Raw genomic sequence first — 24,753 nt, 5'->3', positions numbered from 1 at the left:
GGTAGCTATGGGAGCTGAGAGAAGGGTGGATGGAAGGACACATAGGAGATGTAGACATAGAATCAATAAGACTTGGCAGCTGATTCTATGTGTTGGGTGAAAGAGAGGTAGGAGCAAAGGATGACTCCAGGATTGTGGCCCTCTGTGACTCAAAGGATGAAGATCTCTCAACAGAATTAGGGAAGGTTAGGAGAGACACCCATTTTGGAGTTCTGTTTCAGACATGTTAGGCTCAAGATGACTAATAGAACATCCAGTTTCAAACTTCTAGTAGGCAGTTGGTGACGAAGAACTGGAGTTCAGTAGAGAAACTAAGTTTGAAACAACCAAAGAGGAGCAGTGGAACAAAATCCTTCAGAGAGGTAGAGAAAGGATCAAGAAAATGCCAATGGATGTGGCAATTAAGAGATGACAAACCACATTTCTCTTCATGCTGTACTCTAGACTTCCTTTACCAGAGGTGGAAACCTGTACCTCGAGGCCAAATGTGACCCTCTAGGTCCTCAAATGAGGCCCTTTGACTGAATCCAAACTTCACAGAACAACTCCCCTTAATAAAAGGATTTTTTCTGTAAAACTTGGACTCAGTCAAAAGAACCCGGGACCTACAGGGCCACGTGTGGCCTCAGGCTCCCCACTACTGTCCTTTACCATGCCCCTGCTCTTTATCCTCAAGCCTCATTCTACTACCACTGTAATTCATACTTTGGAAATACCTGTGGCCCCTAAGGCAGTCTTCTCTGAATGAGTGGCTCTTCCCAGAAACTTCTTTTAAGAAGGGTGCCCAGGTCAGACATTCCTCTTCAAGCTGACTAGAGCCTTTCCCTATTCATGCCAAGCCAGGTATCTTTGTCTACTTTCCCTATTACTCCCCCCTCCCCCCAAACACACCTTTCCTTTTATGCATTGTCTTCTGCTACAGGACAGGTCAGGGACTTTGAGGTCAGGGACACTATCTTTGTATTTGTATTTATACTACTTGAAATTAGCATAATACTAAGTACTTAATGAATACTTGTTAACTGAGAAAGAAAGTACAAGAACCAGAAATTAGGGACTGGACTTGGTGGATTTCATGCTGGCCACTGAGTCAAAGAGACTTGAGTTAAAATCCTTCCTCTGGGGGCAGCTAGGTGGCCCAGAGAATAGAGCACTGGCTCTGGAGTCAGGAGGACCTGAGTTCAAATCCGACCTCAGACATATAACACGAAAACTAGCCATGTGACCTTGGGCAAGTCACAACCCCAACTGCCCTCCAAAAAGCAAAATAAAATAAAATAAAATCCTCCCTCTGACACACAATGACCTTGACTGAGCAAGTTGCCCAACCTTTTTCAGTCTCAGTTTCCTCATACGGAAAATGGGGATGATATAGCACCTACTTCAGAAGTTATTGTGAAGATAAAACAATATGTCATATTTAAAGTCCTTAGCAAACCTTAAGGTATATAAATGATAGCTATTATAACTCTGGAGTACCTTCATTTGAGTGATGTGGTTAGAAATCAGATTGCAGAGGGCCAAAGAATAAGAGTACATATTTTCCTGGGAATTTGCCTACAAAAAAGTGTAGTGATATAGCATGAAGCAATAGGGAGTCACTAAAGCAGTTATCATAGAGAACTAATTGGGGTCACTGAGATTCCTTGTCTCTGGGACAAATGAGGAATATTCCTTTGGTTGGAAGTGCCTCCTCTCAGGTATCAGGGAGAGAAAGAACCCAGTACAGTGTGAGAACACTAGATTTATTGTCAAAGAAAGTGGATTTGAATTCTGGCTTTGCTACTTATAATTACCCATGTAATTCTAGGTAAATCACCTTTCTAAGTCTTAAATTCCTGATAGATAAAATGAAGAAGGGCAGCTAGGTGATGGAGCTAGGATAGATGCCAGGCCTAGAATTAGGGAGACTCATCTTCCTGAGTTTCAATCTGGCTTCAGACATTTATTTGCTATCTGGCCCTGGCTTAGTCATATAATCATGCTTGCCTCAGTTTCCGAATTGGTAAAATGAACTGGAGAAGGAAATGGCAAATCACTCCAGAATCTTTGCCAAGAAAACCTTTCCACAAGGGGTCACAAAAAGTCAGACACAACTGAAAACTATTGAACAACAAAAACAATACAATAAAGAGGTTGGTCTAGATAATTTCCCTAAATTTATGATGCCCAAATTTGTATATTTTCCATCATTTACAATAATATTGTTACAAATACCTTCTGCGGCACAGCTCCTGTCACTTCTAGTTCTAAAATCCTGTGTTCTTTTTTTTATGTGTATTCTTATGGCAAGATTTGTATAGTCACTGAATCTGAGTCTCCAGGCATAATTCCCCATTCTGGTCTTAAATCACTAGAATCATGAGGCAGGTGGGAACAGATCTTTTGTCTAATAGAGAAAACTCCTGGATATCCCCCCTTGATGATGAAGACCATGTCCAAGGATAAAATTACTTTTGATGTGACATAGAGGATTTGGAGGTCTTGCCTGGCTAAAATACACCTGTTTGATAAGTTCCACCTGGGACCTCTGCTGGGACTTAGGAGGAACTGCAGAAGGAGACATTACACAGAGAGCAAAAAACTGACCCCCACTGTGAGCAAAAGTATTTTGAAAAATGAACTAACCAATTAGGAGTGACTCAACTCTGGAGAGCAGCAGCTATGCAATAGAAGACAAGCAGACCCAAAGACAGGAGTCAGCAGCCAAGAGCTCCTTCTTGTTTCACATCACTAAGCTTTCTTTTGCCCTTGTCTCCTCCTCCTCTTGACTCATGTATAGTGTTGTCTGACTTCTTCCCTTGCCAAAGAAAATTTGTCTACATGAGCAAGTGATCCCATTCTGTCTTCTTCTCAAGGAGATTTCCCCCTCTATCAACTAGACTTATTTTCTTTTTTTAAACAGTATTTTATTTTCCCCATTTACATGTAAAGATGATTTTTAGCATTCATTTAAAAAAATTTTTTGTTTCAAATTTTCTCTCTCACACACTCCTCCTTTGAGACACTAAGCAATTTAATACAGCTTATGCATGTTCAATCATGTAGAACATATCATTGTCTTAGTCATTCAGCTATACTTTCTCACTAAACTTTATCATTTCCCTGTCTACTGGATACTTTCCTGATGCCTATAAACACACCCATGTCTCCCCATTCTCAAAATAGCTTCATTTGCTCTACCTGTCCCCATTAGCTATTGTCCTTTCATAGCTAAACTCCTTGAGAAGGCCAATTATAATCAGGACCTCCTCAGCTTCCTTTCCTCTCAATTCTCTGCAGTCTGGCTTTCAACCTCATCATTTGACAAAAACAGCTCTTTCCAAAGTTACCAGTGCTCTCTTAATTGACAAATCTAATAGCCTTTTTTTCAATCCTTGGTCTGTCTTTAGCCTTTGCCACTTGTAGATCACCCTCTTTTCCTCCATAGTTTCTTTTCTCTAGGTTAAGCCACCACTCACTCGTGGCTCTTCATCTAGACTGTCTCCACTAATGATGGGTGTCCCATAAGCCTCTACCCTGAGCCCTCTTCTCCTCCTATGCTATTTCCTTTGGTGATGTCATCAGTTCTCATGGATTCAGTTATCACAAACTATAGAGTGTTGGACCTGGAGTAAGGAAGCCTTTGGTTCAAATCTAGCCTGAAACACTTGCTACTTTGGGGATCCTGGGCAAGTCACTTAAACTTACCTGCCTCAGTTTTCTCAACTGTTAAATGGGAATAATAATAACATGAATAATAATAATTATAATTCCTACCTGCCAGGGTTGTTGAGAGGATCAAAGGAAATATTTATTAAGTGCTTAGTTAAGCATTGTGCCTGGCACACAGCAGGAACTTAATAAATGTTAATTGATTGATTGCTAGGGGTTTGTGGGGTGTCCTAGTCTCTCAGTCTCTAATCTCCACTTTGACTTAGTGTTGCTTAGCTTGGGTATAAACTGGCACTGCCACCCTACTCTAGAGACCACAAAAATCTTTCCTTTTGTGATTCTTTTTGTTTAAATGTAATATCCTTTTTTTTTAAAATAAAAGCCTGGAATAGAATTTATAATGAAAAAAAGAAGGGGTAGCAATCATGATCTCAGACAAGCTTAAAGCCAAAATAGATCTAATCAAAAAAAGAAAAAGAGGGAAACTACACTATGTGTCAGGAATTTTATTCAATTTGTTTCAGACCATTTAAAATAACTAGATAGCATGAAATGTCTGAGAGCATACCTGCCAAAACAGACACAGGAACTATATGAACATAAACATAAGACACTTTTTATACAAATGAAGTCAGATCTAGAAATTGAAGTAATATTTATTATTCATGGGCAGGTAAAGCAAATATAATAAAAAATGACAATTCTGCCTAACTAATCTATTTATTCAATGCCATCTTAATTAAATTACTAAAAAAAAGTATCTGTTAGAAAGAAAAGAGTAACAAAGTTCACTTGGGAGAACAAAAGGTCAGGAACGTCAAAGAAACCAGGGGAAAAAAAAAGATGTAAAGGATGCAGATTCAGCAGTGTCAGATCTTAAACTATATTATAAGGTGAGAGCATTGTTGAAGTGTAAAATGGATAATTTTGATTATTTTAAATTAAAATTTTCTTGTATAAATAAAATCTATGCAGCCAAGACTAGAAGGAATACAAAATTGGGGAGGGGGAACTTTCACAGACAATCTGTCAGATAGTATATGATAGGGTGTAATATTGTTGTGGTGTAGGAAATGATGAGCTGGTTGATTTTAGAAAAACATGGAAAGATTTGGACTTATGAAGGAAGATGCTATCCACCTTCAGAGAAACAGATGATGGGTGGAAATTAGCATAGTATAGTTTTAAATATATGTGTATGAGTATATATGTGTATGTTTATAGATATCAATGTATATTTGTGTGTGTGTGTGTGTGTGTGTTTGTAACTGTAGCCTTCTTTACAGAAGGGCTGGAAGGAGGAAAAATAAAGTACAAAGTGCACAGCCTCTAGGAAAAGTAGAAGAAAGCAAAGAAAAGCTGGGAAGCTTTGAAAACAATGTGTAGTATTTATTATACAGGTTTTCTTGAAATAGAAATTTATTGTTTTATACTGAATCCTTTCTTATGTTGTACTGTGTAGGTGGCAATGTTTTTTTTTCTTTTCTAATTTTATATCTAAGTTTAAAATAAAATGTAAAGTTACAAAAAACATTAATTTCAAAAAAAGGAAGTTATTATAATCATCCAGGTATGTTGTTTTTTTAAGCAATCGGGGTTAAGTAACTTGCTCAAGGTTACATGGCCAGTTATTTCTGGGTGTGGCTGAGTGTCTGAGCCCAGGATTCAATCTCCAGGTCATCCCAACACTGGAGTTGGTGCTCTTACTCGCTGAGCCACCTGGCTGCCCCCCAGGTATGTTTTTAAAAATTTTATCAATCATCTTCATTGATAAAATTATACAGTACACATTCCAAATACACACTTCAAGCTTCTGGATTACAAAAAAAAATGTATATGTGATGAAAATTTATTACACAAAATGAAACTCTGCAAAACCCTAAAATTAAATCTCAAAAAAACACTATCTATGATGGGCAAGAAGAGCTAAATTAAATAGCAACTTTATTTAAAAAAATACTCATAAAGCATTTTTTTAATACTAGCTGCCTCAAGATTGCCACATACTAAATCTTAACAGTGCAGCTTTTTTTATTTTATTAAGTTAAATAGGATAAAATAAAAATTATTTGGAGAAATATGCCACCAAGTCAAGTACTTCTTTGTTTTTTGTTTTGCTTTTTTGAGGGGGGAAGGAAGGGCAATTGGGGTTAAGTGACTTGCCCAAGGTCACATGGCTAGTAAATGTTAAATGGCTGAGGCCGGATTTGAGCTAAGGTCCTCCTGACCCCAAGGCCGGTTGATCTATTCACGGTGCCACCTAGCTGCCCCATTGTTCAGATATGTTGATGGGGAAAAAAGTATAAAAAAAAAGGGGGGGGGATAATATAGAAATGCAAAAAAAAAAAATCTAAAGTTGCTAATGATCTCTTAATTGACAAAACAGATGACCATTTCTCAGTCATCATTCTTTTTATCCACTCTGCAGGTTTTGACACTCCTGATCACCCTCTTCTCATTGAAACTCTCTTCTCTCTAGGTTTTCATGACAATCCTCTTTCATGGTTTTCCTGCTTACTCTATGACAGATCCTTCTCATTCTTCTTAGTTGTAGCTTCTAGATAATATTCACTAACCATTGTTGTCCCTTAGGCTCTGTCCTGGCCCTATCCTCTTTTCCCTCTATATTATTTCACTTGGTGATCTCTTCAACTCTTATCATCTCTATGTTGCTACTTCTCAGACCTATTTATCCAGGCCTAATTTATCTGCTCACTTTCAGTCTTGCCATCAACTGCCTATTGGATAACTTTAACTGTTTGTATCATAGACAGTTGAACCCCAACTCATCTCTTCTCTCAAACTACCCCCCCTTACTAACTTCCCTGTTACTGTTGGGGGCACCACTATCCTTAGGCTTATAATTTAAGTGTCATCCTAGACTCCTTACTTTTCTTCATCCCATATTTAAACAATTGCCAAGGCAAGTTGACTTTACCTTCATAACATTGCTCACATATGCCCACTTCTCTCCTCTGATAAAGGTACCACAGTAGTATAAGTCCTTTCACCTCAGGATTGGAATATTGAAATAATAGACTGCAGGTTTGTCTTCCTGTTACAAGTCTCTCCTCAGTTCAGTCCATCTTCCCACTCAGCTGCCAAAGAGATCTTCCTAAAGTTTAATTCTGACCATGTCATCTGTCTATTCAATAAACTCTAGAGACTCCTTATTTTCTCCAAGGATCAAATATAAAATATTCCATTTGGTATTCAAAGTCCTTCATTACCAGTCCCCTCCTCCATCTTTCTAATCTTATCACACCTTGTATCTCACTAACATACTCTGTGATCAACTCACTGTTCCTAACTCAAGGCATTTAATCTGTATACACCAAGTATTTTCACTGGCTATGAACATTTTATTTTCTGTGGCATTTCCTTTTTCCTCCACTTTACAAGTAATTAGAAAAAATACTATTAAGATAGTTTTCAACATTCACTTTTATAAGATTTTGAGTTCCAATTTTTTTTTCTCCTTCCCCTGCCAAAATGGCATGCAATCTGATACAGGCTATATACGTACAATCATAATAAACATATTTCCACATTAGTCATGCTGTGAAAGAAGAATCTGAACAAAAGGGAAAAAACATGAGAACGAAAACAAAGAGAGTATACATTTGTATACAATTGTATACAAAAAACAAATAGTATGCATTGATCTGCATTCAGACTCCATAGTTCTTTCTCTGGAGGTGGAGAACATGTTCCATCATGAGTCTTTTGGAATTATCTTAGATCATTGTATTGCTGAGAAGAGCTAAATCTATCAAAGTTGATCACCACCTATGTTGTTATTACTGTGTACAATGTTCTCCTGGTTCTACTCATTTTACTCAGCATCAGTTCATGTAAGTCTTACTAGATTTTTATGAAATCTGCATGCTCATCATTTCTTATGGAACAATAGTATTCCATTACATTCATATACCACAACTTGTTCAGCCGTTCCCCAATTGATGGGTATCCCCTTAATTTCCAATTCTTTGCCACCACAAAAAGAACTGCTGTAAATATCTTTGTACATGTGGGTCCTTTTCCCTTTTTTATGATCTCTTTGGGATACAGACCTAGTAGTGGTATTGCTGTATCAAAGGGTATGTACAGTTTTATAAACATAATATTCTTTTTCTAATTTCTACCCTTTTTCCCCATGGAGCCAGCCAAGCAAACAAAAAAGTTCACCAATACTAACACACCTACTTTTTTTTGACACTATATACAATATTCATACCACTTACCTCCATCAGCTACTACTCCTCTACCCTACCTCAGTTACACACTAATATGGTCATACTCTTGATCTTACTATTACTCACAAATGCACCACATCAATGTTTAAGAGCTCTCCTTATATAATTTCCCAGGGATGAGTTTCTTTTTTGAAATTTTAATTAACTAATTTTTAGTTTTCAACATTGGATTTTATAATATTTTGAGTTCTAAATACCCCCTTCACCCTCCCCAAGATGGCATGCAATTTCATATAAGCAAGACATGTATGATCATATTAAACATATTTCCACATTAGTCATGTTGTGAAAGAAGCATCAGAACAAAAGGGAAAAACCACGAGGAAGAAAAAAACTCCAAAAAACAAAAAGAAAATAGTATGCTTCGATTTGCATTCAGAATCCATAGTTATTTCTCTGGATGTGGATAGCATTCTCCATCATGAGTCTTTTGGTATTGTCTTAGATTATTGCATTGCTAAGAAGAGCTAAGTCTAACAAAGTGGGTCATTTTACTTCTTACAATGTTCTGATTCTACTCATTTTACTCAGCATCAGTTCATGGAAATCTTTCCAGGTTTTTCTGAAGTCTGAAGTCTGCCTTCTCATATTCTTATGGGGCAATAGTATTCCATTACATTCATATACCACAACTTGTTTGGTCATTCTCCAATTGATGGGCATTCCTTCAATTTCCAATTCCTGGCCACCACCAAAAGAGCTGCTCTAAGTATTTATTTTTGTACATGTGGGTCTTTTTCCCATTTTTATGATCTCTTTGGGATACAGACCTAGTAGTGGTATTGCTGGATCAAGGAGTATGCACAGTTTTATAGCCCTTTGGGCATAGTTCTAAATTGTTCTCCAAAATGGTTAGATCAGTTCACAACTCCACCAGCAATGCATCAGTATTCCAATTTTCCCACATCTTCTCTAACATTGATCATTTTCTGATTTGCCCTATTAGCCAATCTGATAGGTATAAGGTGGTACCTCAGAGTTGATTTAATTTGAATTTCTCTAGTCAATAGTGATTTACAGCATTTCTTCATGTAACTATAGCTATCCTTAATTTCTTCATCTGAAAACTGCCTGTTTTTTGCATGATGGAAAGATCCAAAGAAATTCAAAAGCATCATAGCTGGTGTTTTCCTTTTTGATTGGAGAACAAGATCATTTTAAGTACACAGCACTTTTAATAAAAGGGAGAGGATTTGTTGGGAAATTTAATATTATATTGCAACACTCAAAAGGCTGGAAATCCCACCATTAAGTGAAGAACTGAAAACAGAGAAAGGTGCGTTCATAAGGCATTCCAACACTCGTAACAAGATGTTTCGCTTCCTCTTGTCTACAGTGAAATCAGGACATTGGTTAGGTGATGTAAAGGTTTTCAAAAGTTAGGGGGTGACGTGAGCATGCTCAATAGGCCAGGGAGTTCTCATGGGAATTTTTCGGAAACAAACTTTAACCTGGTTCTTTCCAAGAATGGCGTGGGAATTGAGACTCCTATTTGGAAGATTGGAGGGTTTTTTGGGTAAAGATTAAAAAATTCCTTTATTTTCGCTGCCCCCTTTCCCTTCGAATCCTTAGGTAGCTAAATCTATTACAGTATCTGCTATGTTCGTCTCCCTTCCCAAAGCCCGAATCTTTCTTCTCACACGACCATCACCAAACTTTCTTCTCAAAACCTTAACCCTTACAATGCTGTCAAACTATCGTTAACTTTGTCTCCAACGTGTTTCCGTAGCTGCTCTTGGCTCCTCCCATCCAGGGCCTCATGTCCCAGTTCTCACCCCCTCCTTAGGTGAGGCTGCGCCTGCGTATTTCTCTTTCCTGCTCTCTCCCTTTCCTGGTCACCAACCCACTTCCTGTCTCCCGGCCGTCAGAACGCTCCTCCTTTCCTTTGCTAGGGCCCCCGGTTGAGGAGGTGGTAGTGGGTGGAGAGAGGTGGAGGAGGTTGTCCCGGACGCCGCCTGTCTGAAAAGCCCACTTGTCTCCCCCTCGACCCCTCCCAGTCAGCAGCTTAAACTTGTCAGGGTGGGGTGGTTCTGATCTCCGTAGAGAATCTGGAGGTCGCCATCCAGGAATCAAGGAGCGGGTGGCAGCAACCACCCGCAAGCTGGCGGGCCGGGAGACTTTCGTTCAGGCAATCGGGAGGACAGCTTCTTCTTCCACCTCCCTTCGCCCCGCCCCCACCCGCAGTTCGGGTCCGCGTTGGTGAGTGGCGGGCGGGAGGGCCAGCGGGCGGGGGGAGGGAGGGGGAGCTGAGGGGAAGGCGGGTCCTCGTCAGGGAGATAGGTGAGGGGGGGAGGGGAGAGAGGAGAGCCTGAGCGGTAGAGTTGGTGCTGGGAAACCCGGGGCTGATGTTGACAACAGGCGAGAGGTGAGTGCTGGGGACGGAACGTCTTCCCTCGCCACATTCACCCTCAGCTCCTGAGGCAGGAGTCGCGGGCTAGAGGGAGGGAAACCTGCCCTCCCAGCTCCCTGGGGCGGGCGGGGGGGGAGGGCGGGGGGGGGGGACGCGAAGGAGGCGCCTCCCCCCCCCATACCTTAGCTCCCTGTGGGGACCGAGGAAGGGACGGAGGCGACGGGGTCACCCTCCCCCGGCCTCCGCCCACCGGAGGAGAAGGAGGGGGTGCGCGCCCCTTGGAGCTGGGGCTGGGCCGAGGGCTGGAGGTGGAGAGGTCCGAGGGAGTTGGGGGGCGTGGGACCGGGAGGGGGGAGAGTTAAGGGGCAATTTTCGTTTTTTGGGGAGTGTTGGGGGCGAGCGGTGCTTGGAGGAGCATCGGTGCGGGGTGAGCATGAGGTGTGCAGCGGGCGTGTGAGCGGGTGGAGCTGCGTATGTCCTGTGGCTGGGGAGCCTGGGGCCACGAGTGAAGCGAGGTGTTAGAGGAGTGTAGGAAAGGAAAGTTTGCCGGGGCCAGAGGTGGGACGAGGAAGAGAGAGAGACCGCAGAGAGCCGTGAGCGGGGCTGTGGGCAGCCGGCGCGCGTGGGACAGCGACTTGGGTGTGTGCAGGGTCCTGTGGAAGTGTCATTTGGGTTTAACTTCTTTAGAGCCTTCTGGCTGGCGGGCTCCCTTCTCCACCGTGCCCTGCTGAAGGCCTCCACGAGACTCGTAGTCTTAAGGTCTGTCACAGCAGGGCCAAGTGAAGTTGTCTGTCCAAGAAGACTCTTTATGTACTACTTTTATCCTTTAGTTTTTTTGCCTTTATTGGCCCATGAGGGTAAAAGTGAGCTATACGTATTAACTCTCGAGAATCGAAAGTAAATCTAATAGACTCACCCTTTTTATCTACTGTGGATTTTTTCTTCTGTTAAGTGTTGGAGTTTTTGGTTAACTTAGGTTAGGTCCATTTTATCTCTATAGACCTTCGTATTGCAGTAAAGGTTGGTGAAACTTGCACACACACACTCAAACTCTTGTGACTGCTGTTATTCTTTAAAAAATAGAAATTATGGACAGGAAGCAGATTTGTTGGGCTTGTGTACAATAATACTCTTTAGACTGGTAGAAGCTTGAAAAACATTGGAGCGAAGGGCAAACCAATATTCTCTTATTGACTTAAAGAGTATTCTTAGAGTACTAATTTTATATTTTGACCTGTAATCTATTTATTAGCTCTCAAAAGGAAAATGATACCTATCACATTCTCTTTGTTCAGTATAGAGAAGTGGGTAGTCCGGTGCTTTGTGCTGTTGGGGGACTGCTAGCTAAGTAACCGCTTCCAAATGTTAGTCAATGAATATGTTCGAAGACTTCCCTATCCACAGTTGATAATACCTCACTTTGATACAGCACTTAAATGTTTTGAAGTGCTTGCCTCAATTATTATCCCCATTTTACAGATGAGGAAAGCGAGGCACAGAGAGGTTTAGCAACATTTCCCAGGGTCAGACAACTAGCTAGTAAGTGTCTCTGAGCTGGGAATTGAACTCAGGTCCTCTGATTTTCAGACCAATGCTTTTTCCATTACTTTAGGCTGCCTTCTCACAACAAATGGAAATCCTGCCTTTTCAAATACTTTATTAGAAATCAGATATGAAATACATTTCTGGGTGACTTGGATAATAGTGGTATCAGGATCACAGATTTAGAGATAAAACAGCCATTTAATTCAACCCTTTGTAAAGAAACTGAGGCCCCAAGAGGTTAAGTAACATGTATAATTTCACACAAGTAGTAGAAGCAGAGGCAGGAATTGAACCCAGATCCCAACTCCAATTCTAGTCCTCTTTCCACTGTTCTGAACTGCCTTTGTGAATGGGGAACTCTTCGGCAATGTTTCATGGTCATTCTGTTGCTTCAATAAAAAAGATTTAACACTTTTACTTTATTTTTAATACTTATTGTAAACTTTTCCAGCATTTATACCTGATCCAAGTAGTGAATTACAGAATTTTAGAATAATTTCAGCATTATATCAAAAGTAATGTAGTATATAGTTGAACTTTTAAGCTAAAACGTTAAAACAACACTTGGTTTGGGTCAAGTAGACTTTTCTTCACTTGGCTTTCTAAATATGGAAGATAAATTGTTATAGTGGAAAGAGGATAGGAAGTCAGGAGACCGAGGTTCTAGTTGTGGCACTGCACCTTTAACTCACTTTAATCATCTTTTAACTTCCCTGGGTCTTTATTTCCTGTGCTAAAATTGAAGGAGTTTGACAAGTTGATTTCCAACATCCCTTCCAGTAACAGAAAAAGTTTGATTAAACTTTTATTGTGTTTAAAAAATTCTGTAGACCATCTGGTTTATATAGATAATTGTGTTTTTATCTGAACTTTTTGTGGTAGGTTAATTTGCTAATGACTCATTTTAAATATGAATTTAAAGCACTGGGACAAGTGAATGAAAAAGTGTTTACTAAATATTATTAAATCATAATATTTTGAAATTATTTGATATAATTAAATTATAATTATTCTTATATATTAAATGGTTATTTGCCAACCACTGAGCTAAGCCCTGAAGATATATGTGTATATATACATGTATGTTTCCATATATATTATATATATGTGTATATATGTATGTATGTGCACACACACTGTCACACACAAGCTAATCAGTCTTTGGCCTTTGGTAGCTTATATTCAATTAGGGTAAAGACAGATGGACAGTGATGTCTTTCCTGGACATAGAGGGGGTTGGTTCCATATTTTTAAGATTAAAGATTTAATAGAGAAACTTCTTTTTCTTTTTTTTTTTCTTTTTGAAGGGGGGAAGGCAGGGCAATTGGGGTTAAGTGACTTGCCCAAGGTCACAGGGCTAGTAAGTATTAAGTGTCTGAGGCTAGATTTGAACTCAGGTCCTCCTGACTTCAGGGCCAGTGCTCTATTCACTGCGTCACCTAGCTGCCCCCAAACTTCTTTTTCTAATACTATACAAATATGCATACCGTTTGCAAGGCTATTAAAGCATAAAGGATTTCTCTTTATAAATGTCCCTGATAGATTTTATTTTTGGAAATGATAGATTTGTAATTGATAGATTTTATTATTTTTTAAGAAGAAGAATGAACTCTAAATTTCATCTTTGTAACTTAATGTGCTAAATTTTTGATGTTTCTGTCACTTGTTCATACCCAAACAGAAATCAAGTGGTATCTGTTTGGATGCAAAATTAGAATTAATAAATATTAGAATTTAATAAACATTAAATCCTGTGTTGACATTGCTATTTGCTTCAAAGTAGTAATTGATCCATAATCCATAGGTTGTGTGAGTGCTCCTTTGCTGGTGCAATATCAAATACCTTCCCATCCCTCCAGTTGCCTTTGTCCTCCTTTAAATCTTTCACAGGAGATCTACTCAAAAGGCAGAGGGTATTTCAAATTGTTTGAATACTGTAGAGATAGTAATATTTTGAAAATAATTTAGTATGAACAAAATGCAACTCTTAAATGCTTGTTCAGGTTTAGTTTGATCTTACACCCAGGTGTCAGTTGCTAAGTACATTTTATTGAAACAAGCAATGTTGAGTTTCATTCATTATAAAGTTAGGAACCATGTTCAGAACTTAACTCAGTCTGATGTCAGAGCCCTGAATATTATTGTTTGCTTTTAAGGTAATGTGTTAAGAGCCATCTATTAAAACTCCCTATTAAAGCAGTTATTTTTAAGAATTATAAGAATTGGCAACTGCATTTCCAGATAGCTAAATGTTGCTGATTTGGTACATTTACTTCTGTGCATCTGTATTTAAAGGAATTAAAATAAAACAGTAAATTATGATTCTGGACTAAGAGAACTTAGCTCTGTTAGGCTACATAGGCCAAGAAAATTGGAAGGAAGAGGAAAGAATCAGAAAGGAGCATGGAGAAACAATGGTATCAACATTTACCTCGTGTCCCTCAACAGATGAAGTAATTCATGAAGAACATGAAATTGTAATTAATGTCATAAACATTTATTGAAAATATTTTGTTTGATAAATACTTTGCATTATTCTTTGTTCAATCTGAACTTTAAAACACTTTGAAAATTTCATGTGCAACTTTTAAGGCACACTTTTAGAATATTTGTAATATTACTCTTCCTTAAATGCATCTTGGCATTTTTTTTCATATGTATGTAAAATAAGTACCTGAATTTGGCTTTCACTTTGAAGAATGATTGACTGGGCATTGAAAGATTTACTTGCCTAGAGTCACATAGTCATTATTTGTTGTAGGCAGAACTCAAATGTAGAGTTTCCTGAGGTCTTCCTTGTTCTTCCTGATTCTAAGGCAGTCTCTTTATCTGTTACAGCAAACTGCCTCTTAGTGTTATAATTGTATCTTATGGCTAGATTTTTGCCTTCACATTATAGTGATTTCAGTCTTCTCTCCCCTTTCCTTCTTTGTTTTTAAATGCATAAAAAAATACATAGAATTGCAAAGGAAAACCAACTATATTGAAATACAGTTATCAAAATATTTTAGAAAACCACAAAACAAATTCATAGGCCACAGGTTAAGACCCACTGTTGTAGAGTATCAACCAAAAAAAGATATTCTACCTCATGAAAAGTTTCTTTATTGTGATGCTTGGAGAAATTTGGTTTTAATGTTTTACTCAGATCATTTTTTCTTGTAGTAGTTAATATGACCTATTGATTATATCAGTGAAGTAAAAAGTAGGAATCTTACAGTCTTTTCATGGCTTCATATAATGTTGGACAAACCATCTATACTTTATTTTCTGGAGGTATAAAATGCTTCTGAGGAATATTGTGTAAACTACTTTTGTAAATATTTATGAAATGTTTGAATGAAGGAAGATATTTAAAAAATTTTGAAAGGCATGTAGATAGTGATAAAAGGGTTAAAATTATCACAGCATATACTTTAGTTTTATACAAATTGATTAATATTTAATTTTAACTGGCTTTCAAGTTGTAATTCTTTTTTAGGAAAAAAGGCATACTACACATTGCTAAGGAAAATAACAGACTTAAAGTACTGATGGTCTTTTATTTTTGCAGATTTTCCTGGATAACATAATGCCAGCTGAGCGCAAAAAGTCAACAAGTATGGAAGAAAAAGAATCTTTATTAAATAACAAAGAAAAGGAGTGTAGTGAAAGGCGACCAGTAAATAGCAGGGAAAAAACAAAAGATGATGTCAAACTTACCACCAAGAGAGATGTAGTTAAAGTGCCTGAGGATAAGAAGAAAAAATTGGAGGAAGACAAACGAAAAAAAGAGGACAAGGAGCGGAAGAAAAAAGAGGAAGAGAAGGTCAAAGCTGAGGAAGAATTAAAGAGACGAGAAGAGGAAGAAAAGAAGAAGCTCGAAGAAGAAGAGAGAAAGAAGCAAGAAGAACGGGAGAAACGTCAGCAAGAAGAAGCAGCTGCTCAGCTGAAGTAAGGAGTGTTTTATTGATTTCTGTATAGAATTAGATATTCAGAGAAGCAAAGGACCTGAGAGGTCACTGGACTGTTCTTGTGCTCCCAGATGTTTTTCTGATTTTCTTTTTGAAGGAATAACGAGTTTAAAAAAATTAAAATGAAATTATTATCTTTAGAATAAGTTTTGACTTTATCTTTTGAATTGGGGGAATATTTGGCAAGTCATCAATTATTAATCTGTTCTTTAGTGTGAATCTATTTAGTTAATATATTCTAAAAACACATTGAGTGAGTAGAGTGTTTTGCATAGGGCAGTAAGATGAAGCAAAACTCACTGTTTGTTTAAGTGATAAGATATCGTGTTCACCTCTTTTATGATTAAAATAAATTAACTTGTTGGAGTAGCTTTCCCAGTTTCAAAATTGGTGAAATCAATAAAGTAAACATCTAGAGTACTTTGGGGCGGCCAGGTAGCACAGCGAGTAAGAGCACCGGCTCCAGTGTTGAGAAGACCTGGAGATCGAATCCCGGGCTCAGACACTCAGCACCCACCCAGAAACACCTGGCCGTGTAACCTTGAGCAAGTTACTTAACCCCAATTGCTTAGGGGTGGCCAGGTGGCTCAGCGAGTAAGAGCACCGGCTCCAGTGTCAGGATGACCTGGATCAAATCCGGGCTCAGATACTCAGCACCACACCCAGAAATAACTGGCCGTGTAACCTTGAGCAGGTTACTTAACCCCGATTGCTTTAAAAAAAAAAATAGAATACTTTGGTAGGTTCCAGGGAGATAAAAAGTTCATACACTGTAATGGTAGCTGCTCTCAAGGAGCTTATAATAGGAGGCTAAGTCCAGGTAGTTGTGATACTGATACTCATGTGCGTATTCATTTTGAAATGGAATGCTATAGGAAGTGTTAGTGGAAAGTTTGTTGCCCGGTGGGATATCAAAGATGGGAAGTGAGCACAAACATATCACTACAATTGACATTTGGTGGGGCAGAATTAACTCATTTGACTGGAGTATAGCATGCATAAAATGTAGTAATGTAAGATAAGCCTGGAAAGTTAGGGTGGATTGATGTTGCAAAGGTATTTGAATGTCAGGAAAAGGAAATTTAACTGGTAGGCAGTAGGGAGCCCTGTGGATTCTTGAACCCGGGAATGACATGACCAGATCTATGCTTAACAAATGTTATCCTTGTAATGGTATGAAGGTGGATAGAAGTGGAAAGAACTGTTAGGAAACTATTCTAATCAGACGAATAGAAAAGAATTAAAGACTCTGAACTGGGTTCATGACTGTGGAAATAGAGAGGAGAGGTAGCAAAAGCTGGAATCATCATTTCAAAGGATCTTAGAGGCAAGGAAGGAGGGAAAAGTTGAGTTTACCTTGAGGTTACCAAAAGAAAGACTGTGTGAATAGTGTCAGCACCTACAGAAATCATGAAGTCAGCAGGAAGAGTTGGTTGGAAGAAAAAGATGAACTTGGATTTGAATCTGAATTTGAATTATAAGTGAGACACCTAGGTGAAGATGTGCCTTAGGCACTTGGAGAGGTGGTAATTGAAGCCATGGAAATGAGTAGGATTACTGGGAGTACATAGAGAATTGGCCCAAAGATAGAACTGGGGGAGCCCCTACTCTAAATGGTAGGATTACTGGGAGTACATAGAGAATTGGCCCAAAGATAGAACTCTGGGGGAGCCCCTACTCTAAATGGTGAGGAGATGAGAAACAAAGGAGTTAAATGGGCAAGAGAGCTAAGAGAATTCAGTGTCTTTGAGGCTTAAGGAGGAGGAATTATCTATGGGAGGGGAAAGATAGTAGTATCAAAAGCTTCCAGGTTACAAGTTTTAGAGATCTCCAAATATAGAAAAGTATTAGGAAAAATCATTGGGGAAAATTGCACACTTTGTAAAGCAATTCATTTCCTACTGTTCTTTTAGTTTTTTCTGATTCTATCAAATAGAAACCTTTAAAAACTTTCTTGAGCAGAAAATTTAGCACTTTTTCTGAACACATCATAGCACCTTTCTTTAACAAGCAGGGTGTCCCCTGGAATCAAGGCAGCAGTAATTGGCCTAAGAATATTTAAAACCTTGAGTCCCAAGGATTTTCTGAATTTGTGTTCCAATTTTCTTTGTATTATTAATGGCACATAGCTATTTGTCAAAAACTGTCTTGGGAGTATAAATGTCATCAACTCATGTGAAAAGCAGATTTTAAAAATTATGCACTTAACAATGGATATGTTGCCTTATGCTGTTTCATTTTTTAAGGGTTTCTTAAGGATTCACATCTGGAAAGGACTCATTTTATAGATGAAGAAACTTAGTTTTGAGGTCATGCAGGTAGTTAATAGTAGATCTTGGACTTCCAACCCAGGCATGCTCTTGTCTTTCCATTGTACTGCTTCTGATAGAGGCCATTTATATATTGTTCATTAGCCTTTGGTAGTATGGTAGGACTTTTAATAATTCCTATTGACGTACTGTGGTTCCTTTCCAGATTTTTTGTCTGCTTTCGAATTTTGGGCATTTCAGATCAGCCAAGTTACTTCTTTAAACACTTTGACCACTGTGGAATAGAGGGTGTATGGTTTCTACATTTTTATTGATTCATCTTTTAGTTTGTTACTTTTTAACTATAGTATTATATTGTTGGCTTAAATTTAACTTGTGAGTCCTCTGTTTTATCTATTTTGTTAAAGATTTTGTGGATTTTTAAAAAAACACTGTTAATCCTCATTTGACAGATCTTGTACTTTGCTTGCATAGCCTTTAGAAACCTAGGATTACCTAACTATGCCACAAGGAGGCATTGAAGTAGGACCTTGTGGAGGAAAATGGTCTTGCCCACTATTTTTAACAAACCCAGTCATAGGACTATAGATTAAAGGAACTTTGAAGGTTATCTAGCCCAACCCTTGAAGCCAAGAATTTTCCTTCAGAGATATTTTATCCCCTAATTGTCCATTACTATTTTTATTTATTAATATAATTAATATTTTAATTATTAAATATAATTAATATTCTAATATAAACATTATTATATCTGACTTTATCTACTTTCCCAACTTAAGATCATTTTGAATTTAATTTGGTTCCTTACAATGCCTTATCACCCAAAATTAGTGCTTTCAGCAAATAAAATGAATATATTCTTCATTTGATCACATAAGACAATTCTCAAAATATTCAAAATAGTGAAAGTTAACATTTACATTTTTGGAAAGAATACCAACATTAATGCAAGTGCCTTGGTTAAATAAAGCTCATACTGCCATTTTAGTTCAGTAATTTCTGCTTGAGCTTCTGGGCTTAAATTATGAGAGTGCTGTTTTTATGATATATGATTTATAAATGACTCATTCTAACACAAGATATTATTTGTTTTGTTTTTATGTAGAGAGAAAGAAGAATCCCATCAGCTTCATCAGGAAGCATGGGAACGACATCAAGCAAGGAAGGACCTCCGAAGCAAAAACCAAAACGCACCAGACAACCGACCGGAGGAGAATTTCTTTAGCAAATTGGACTCAAGTTTGAAGAAAAATACAGCTTTTGTCAAGAAATTGAAAACTATTACGGAGCAACAGAGAGACTCCTTGTCCCATGATTTTAATGGCCTCAATTTAAGCAAATACATTGCAGAAGCTGTTGCTTCTATTGTGGAAGCTAAGCTAAAAATTTCTGATGTAAACTGTGCTGTGCACTTGTGCTCTCTCTTTCACCAGCGCTATGCTGACTTCGCCCCATCTTTGCTTCAGGTTTGGAAAAAACATTTTGAAGCAAGAAAAGAGGAGAAAACTCCTAACATTACCAAACTAAGAACTGACTTGCGTTTCATTGCAGAATTGACCATAGTGGGGATTTTCACTGACAAAGAAGGTCTGTCCTTAATCTATGAACAGCTGAAAAACATTATTAATGCTGACCGGGAATCCCACACTCATGTGTCTGTGGTGATTAGCTTTTGCAGGCATTGTGGGGATGATATTGCTGGATTGGTACCAAGGAAAGTGAAAGGTGCTGCAGAGAAGTTTAACTTGAGTTTTCCTCCTAGTGAAATAATCAGCCCAGAGAAGCAACAGCCTTTCCAGAACCTGTTAAAAGAATACTTTACGTCTTTGACCAAACACCTGAAAAGGGACCACAGGGAGCTACAGAATATTGAGAGACAAAACAGGTGATTTTCAAATGTTTCTCAGGAGTTGAGAATTTATATTGGAGCACATACTTAAATGTTAAATCACGATGCCACTGAAAAAAACTTATGGAAAAGGGGCTGATTGCAGGTGATTCCTTAAAATACCAGGAAATTTTTTATGTCATACTTTTAAGAACTCATGTTTGACTATGAAACTATAGGAGATTTTGTTTGTTTTAGAGTCTGGCGAGTATTGTGGTTTTTACTTTGTGGCTTATTTCTTCCATTTCTATTCAGTTTTGATTCTCTCATTTAAATTGGGAATAGCATTTTGTTTTCTGTCACTTTAACTGTTACTTATTTGCTTTTACTTTTCTTTGTATAGCCTTATCCCTTTCTCTTTTCTAACTGCACTTGATACAGTAGATTTACTTTCATTATTTCTATTTTGGATTATCCATATCAATGTCAGATGCCGGTACAATATAAAGGCATCTAGAGTAGTAGTTCAGATTTATGAATTTTGGACTCAATACCTTGACATTGACTTGAGAAGTTCCTTAATTTGCTAAGCAAATTACTTGTAGACTACTATGTAAACTATGTTAGAGGAGCCCCTCCCAAATCCCAAGGGAATGTATTCTGGAGAACTGATGGGATATAGTACTTAACCTTCTCATATGTACAGAAAAGTCTTCAATTTGGATCCAAATGTCAAAAGTTTTAGCATTGCATTAACACGTAGAGCTATAAAAGATTAACATGCTACCACCTGTAGGCAGTGTAGCTACAGTAATTAATTTTTTGGTGGGAGGGAAGAGGCAATAAAGAAGTTATCAGTGAACAGGAAAGTTTCATGTGGTTACTGTCAGGTATTATTAAAGGAAGGGGGGGCTTTCCTGTCTTCACCTCTGTTTATAATAGTAGGAATTGTGGTTTTAAGTGGCCCTTAGGATAGACCAGGGAGGCCACCGAATCAGCACAAGAGATATAAATGAGTGTTTTTAATGAGAAAAGGACTGCAAATGGGAGAGACTGGAGAGAAATGAAAGTTATGGACTCTGTCTGTATTTGCTAGAGGAAATTCAAGGTGTTCAACCAGTTTAGTAGCAGAGGACCAGAATTCAAATCCCATATCTACCATTTTACCTGTGTGACTTTAGCAAATCACTTAACTATTCAGGGCCTCATTTTTCTCATATGTAAAAAGAAAATATTTGACTTAGTGGTCCTCTGAAAGTCCCTTCTAGCTCTAACCTCTGATCCTATAAGCCTCTGTCTTTGAACATCCAGGGCTTTTGTAAATTTTGAAAAGGAATCTCAAAATGCATTTTATAGTATTAAGTGGTTTTATATTGGGTGATTTAAAAATGGTCACGTTTTAGATTTAATTAGTTCTTAAAATTTTTTGATATCTTTTGTTTTTATATCACCTACATTTCCCATTCTGTCCACTTTACTCCCCTCCTAGAGAATCATCCCGTATAGCAAAGCATGAAAAAGAGGGAAAAAACAGGTTAGCCAAACTAACAGATTTTCTAAAAAGTATGACATAATGTGCATGTTCCACAGCTGTAGAATTTAGCCTTTGTAAGGAAAAAGAGAAAGGTGCCTTTTCCACTCTGTGGTTAAGTTTGGTATTTATAGTTTTGTAGCAGTGAGTTTTGGTTCTTTTGTTGTTATTCTTTCCATTTACATTGTTGTAGTCATTGTCTATATTATTTTTCTGGTTCTGCTTACTTCATTTTGCATGAGTTCATAGGAATCTTCCCCTGCTTCCCTGTATTCACTATATCCATGTTTTCTTACAGTATAGTAATAATCCATTATGTTCATGTATGACAACTTAATTAGCCATTCCTCCAGCTAATGGATTCTGTTTCCAGTTCTTTGCTATTACAAAAAAAAGTGATGCTATAAATATTTGGTATATTTGATAACTTTTTATCATTTATTCTTTGAGGTAAATGTCTAGTAATGGAATCTCTGGGTATGAGGTTATGGACATTTTTAGTCACTTTATTTGCTTTCCAAATTTCTTTTCCCAGTGGTTTGACCAATTCACAGCTCTACCAACAGTGAATTAATGTGCCTGTCTTTCTGCAACCTTGACAGCATTGACTATTCCTCTTTTTGTCATAATTGCTAATTTGTTGGTTGTGATACTGTGATTTGGAGCCTTCTTTCACATAGTTGTAAAAGAGTTTGCAAATCTCTGAGAACTACTTGTTAATATTCTTTGACCACTTATCTATTGGAGAATGGCTTTTTGTCTTCTATATTTCTGTTAGTTGCCTGTATGTTTTGGATATCAGATATCAGAGATCATTGGTGTATTTCATTAGTTTTTAATCAGAGACTACATTTTGTATTATTTTGAACCAAAATACATATTTTCATATTAAAAAGTAGGGGAAAATGGGGCCACATAATTGATTTTTAACAATAAATTCTGTTTAAGACACTTATTAAGTGTCTTCTATATGTAGTAGACTGTGGTTGGTGCGAAGGTTACAAAAATGTTCTAGCATTTATATAGTCCTTTAAGGTCTGTAAAGCCCTTTTATGTAGTTAATCTCATTTGATCCTCACAAAAGTCCTGTGAGATATGTGATATTATTGTCCCTATTTTGCACAGGAGGCACCCAGAGAGGTTAAGTGATTTGCCCAGAGTCACTCAACTAGAGAGGGTTTGAGGGAAGATTTGAACCAAGTCCAACACTATCCACCATGTTATTTATATATCTCCAGTCCACTAGAATGCAGATGAATAATATTTGTTACAGCTGTATAGAGAGCACATGAAAGACCCAATGCCATATGAGAACTGATATTTATTTTTGGGAAAGGTTCTCATTGGGTTTTGACAGTTGACATAATGCTTCCAAAATACTATGTTGCTATATAGAGCATTATTGAAGCTAGTTCTTATTTTCTAGGAGCTTAAATTTTAATCTGGTACAGGTATATAAATTACCTACAGATATTGAACAGGCATGTGCTAATTTCTTCTGGTTGAATGTGCTTGCTTTTAATTTTTTTTACTATCCGATTTCAGCATATGATATTAATTCAGGGAAAGAGAATTGTTACAACTGGTATAATATAAGATAGGGTGGAATAGACCTAGAGATCATCCTCATCATTCTCACCCATTTTGGAAGTACTTAGTACAGATTTCCTGACAAATGGTCATTTAACCTCTGCTTATATAACTCCAGTGATACAGAGCTTATTATTTAATGGCACAACCGCACAGTCCATCATTGGATACCTAAATAGACATCTCTGTTCTGGTATGTCCCAGAACAAATTTCATCCTTTGTCAGAGTAGCAGTCTTTTAGTTTTTTGAAGACTGCTGTTATGCCTTCTTGTATCTTCTTTCAGGCCAAATATTTCATGTTCTTAATAGGACATGGTTTCTAGACCCCTTGTCATACTGGTTACTTCCCCCCTTTCCCCCCAAAACCCACCCTTTACACTGCCATTCATTAAAATATGCTTGAAGCTCAACGAAGTATTCCAGATGTCTGCTGATTGGTGCAGACTACTATTATACTCTGTACCTCTTTCTTCTGGATTGTGGATATTCTGGATTAATGTATCTAATTGCATGAACCGAAGCTGCAATACATTCTTTACTCATTAAGTCATTAAAGAGTAAAAAATAAAGGCTTTTTTTTTTTTCACATGACCAATCTAGGTCTTTTATACTCTGAATTTGATGTGTAATTGACTTTTTTTATAACTTAAGTATAGCAATCTACACAAATCCTAGCTGAATATAATATTGCTGGTTTTCATTTAATGCACTGTCTTGTAGAGGTAACTTTGAATCTTTGGTTCTTTCTACTGTATTAACTCACCTTTCTGATTCTGTGAAATTTGTAGATTTTGTAATTATGCTTTCTATGATTGTATCCAAGGCATTGATAAATGTAGTAAACTAGATAGGTCCAAGACAAATCCTTGTGATATTTCACCAGAGATAACTTTATGCTGACCTTAATATTCTTTGACTGTTGAACTGTGTATGAATTCACCTAATAGTACTCTCATCCAGCCCATGTTTCTTTGGTTACTTTGTCCACATGGGTAGTTTGGAAGAAGTAAGAATCTTAATACCATTAGAAAATAGATAGCAGATAGCCCTTAGAATGACTCCTGAATTTATCTTCCACTAGTTGTCCTTGCTTCAGGTCTGGGGCTGTTTTGTACGCTGGGTCAAAATACTGGTCTGACTATCATTTGTAGTAAAATAATAGTTGAATATAATACGCTATGGACACAATTTTCACTTATTAGAAATCTGTTTTTTAAAAAAGTCATTTCTAAGCAGAAAAACTTGATTCTCTTATCTATGCCTTGTTATAAAACATTAACTCTAGGTAATATATTCAGCAAACATAGTAAGCCTAAATATACTGTGTTATTTGAGTAGTTGGAATATGGGGAGGTTTTAATCACCACATGGACAAAAATATTGTTGTCTTAGTACATTTAATTCACATAATCAGATAATTGTAAAATATTTGTGTTTAAGAAGATATCAAAAGAGAATCTTTGAACTAAATTCTGCTCTAATATATCAAGATTTAAAGTGAACAGTTTTTAATACATTGCCACAATACTTTCTCATTTTGTTCAGACAAAAACAACATCACCATCCTTTACTTTTCTTACGGCCATGCTGCAAGAGGAAGGCATTTGTGTATTCCTATAGTTAAATTAGTTTCAAAATGGAGACAAAAAGGATTCTAATATTTCTTTATTTTTGCTTTTTTGGAGGGCAGTTGGGATTAAGTAACTTGCCCAAGGTCACGTGGCTAGTTGTGTGTGTGTGTGTGTGTGTGTGTGTGTGTGTGTGTGTGTGTGTGT

General features: G+C 37.5%; 1 protein-coding gene across 8 annotated transcripts in view; it reads left to right on the top strand.

The window, feature by feature from the left end:
• The first annotated feature begins 9,300 nt into the window (after positions 1-9,300).
• Positions 9,301-24,753, top strand: part of LOC138175985 (regulator of nonsense transcripts 2) — a 201,454-nt gene continuing 186,001 nt past the window's right edge. For 5 of the 8 annotated variants that reach the window (XM_069106651.1, XM_069106652.1, XM_069106645.1 and 2 more), the window contains exons 1-3: positions 10,149-10,275; positions 15,359-15,738; positions 19,134-19,913. In XM_069106651.1, the coding sequence (XP_068962752.1) occupies positions 15,377-15,738; positions 19,134-19,913 (1,142 nt within the window). In that variant the 5' untranslated portion in view covers positions 10,149-10,275; positions 15,359-15,376. Of the gene's footprint in view, positions 9,427-9,782; positions 10,110-10,148; positions 10,276-10,413; positions 10,577-15,358; positions 15,739-19,133; positions 19,914-24,753 lie in introns of those variants that run through there. The other 3 variants (XM_069106647.1, XM_069106648.1, XM_069106646.1) reach the window with 3 other exon arrangements.

This window comes from Petaurus breviceps, unplaced genomic scaffold, assembly GCF_028583685.1.
Source record: "Petaurus breviceps papuanus isolate PSGF00001 unplaced genomic scaffold, PetGlider_PUasm1.0 80, whole genome shotgun sequence".
In the NCBI taxonomy this organism is placed as follows: domain Eukaryota; kingdom Metazoa; phylum Chordata; class Mammalia; order Diprotodontia; family Petauridae; genus Petaurus; species Petaurus breviceps.
Note: the sequence above shows the minus strand (reverse complement) of the source record. Positions and strands in the feature narration are given on the sequence as shown.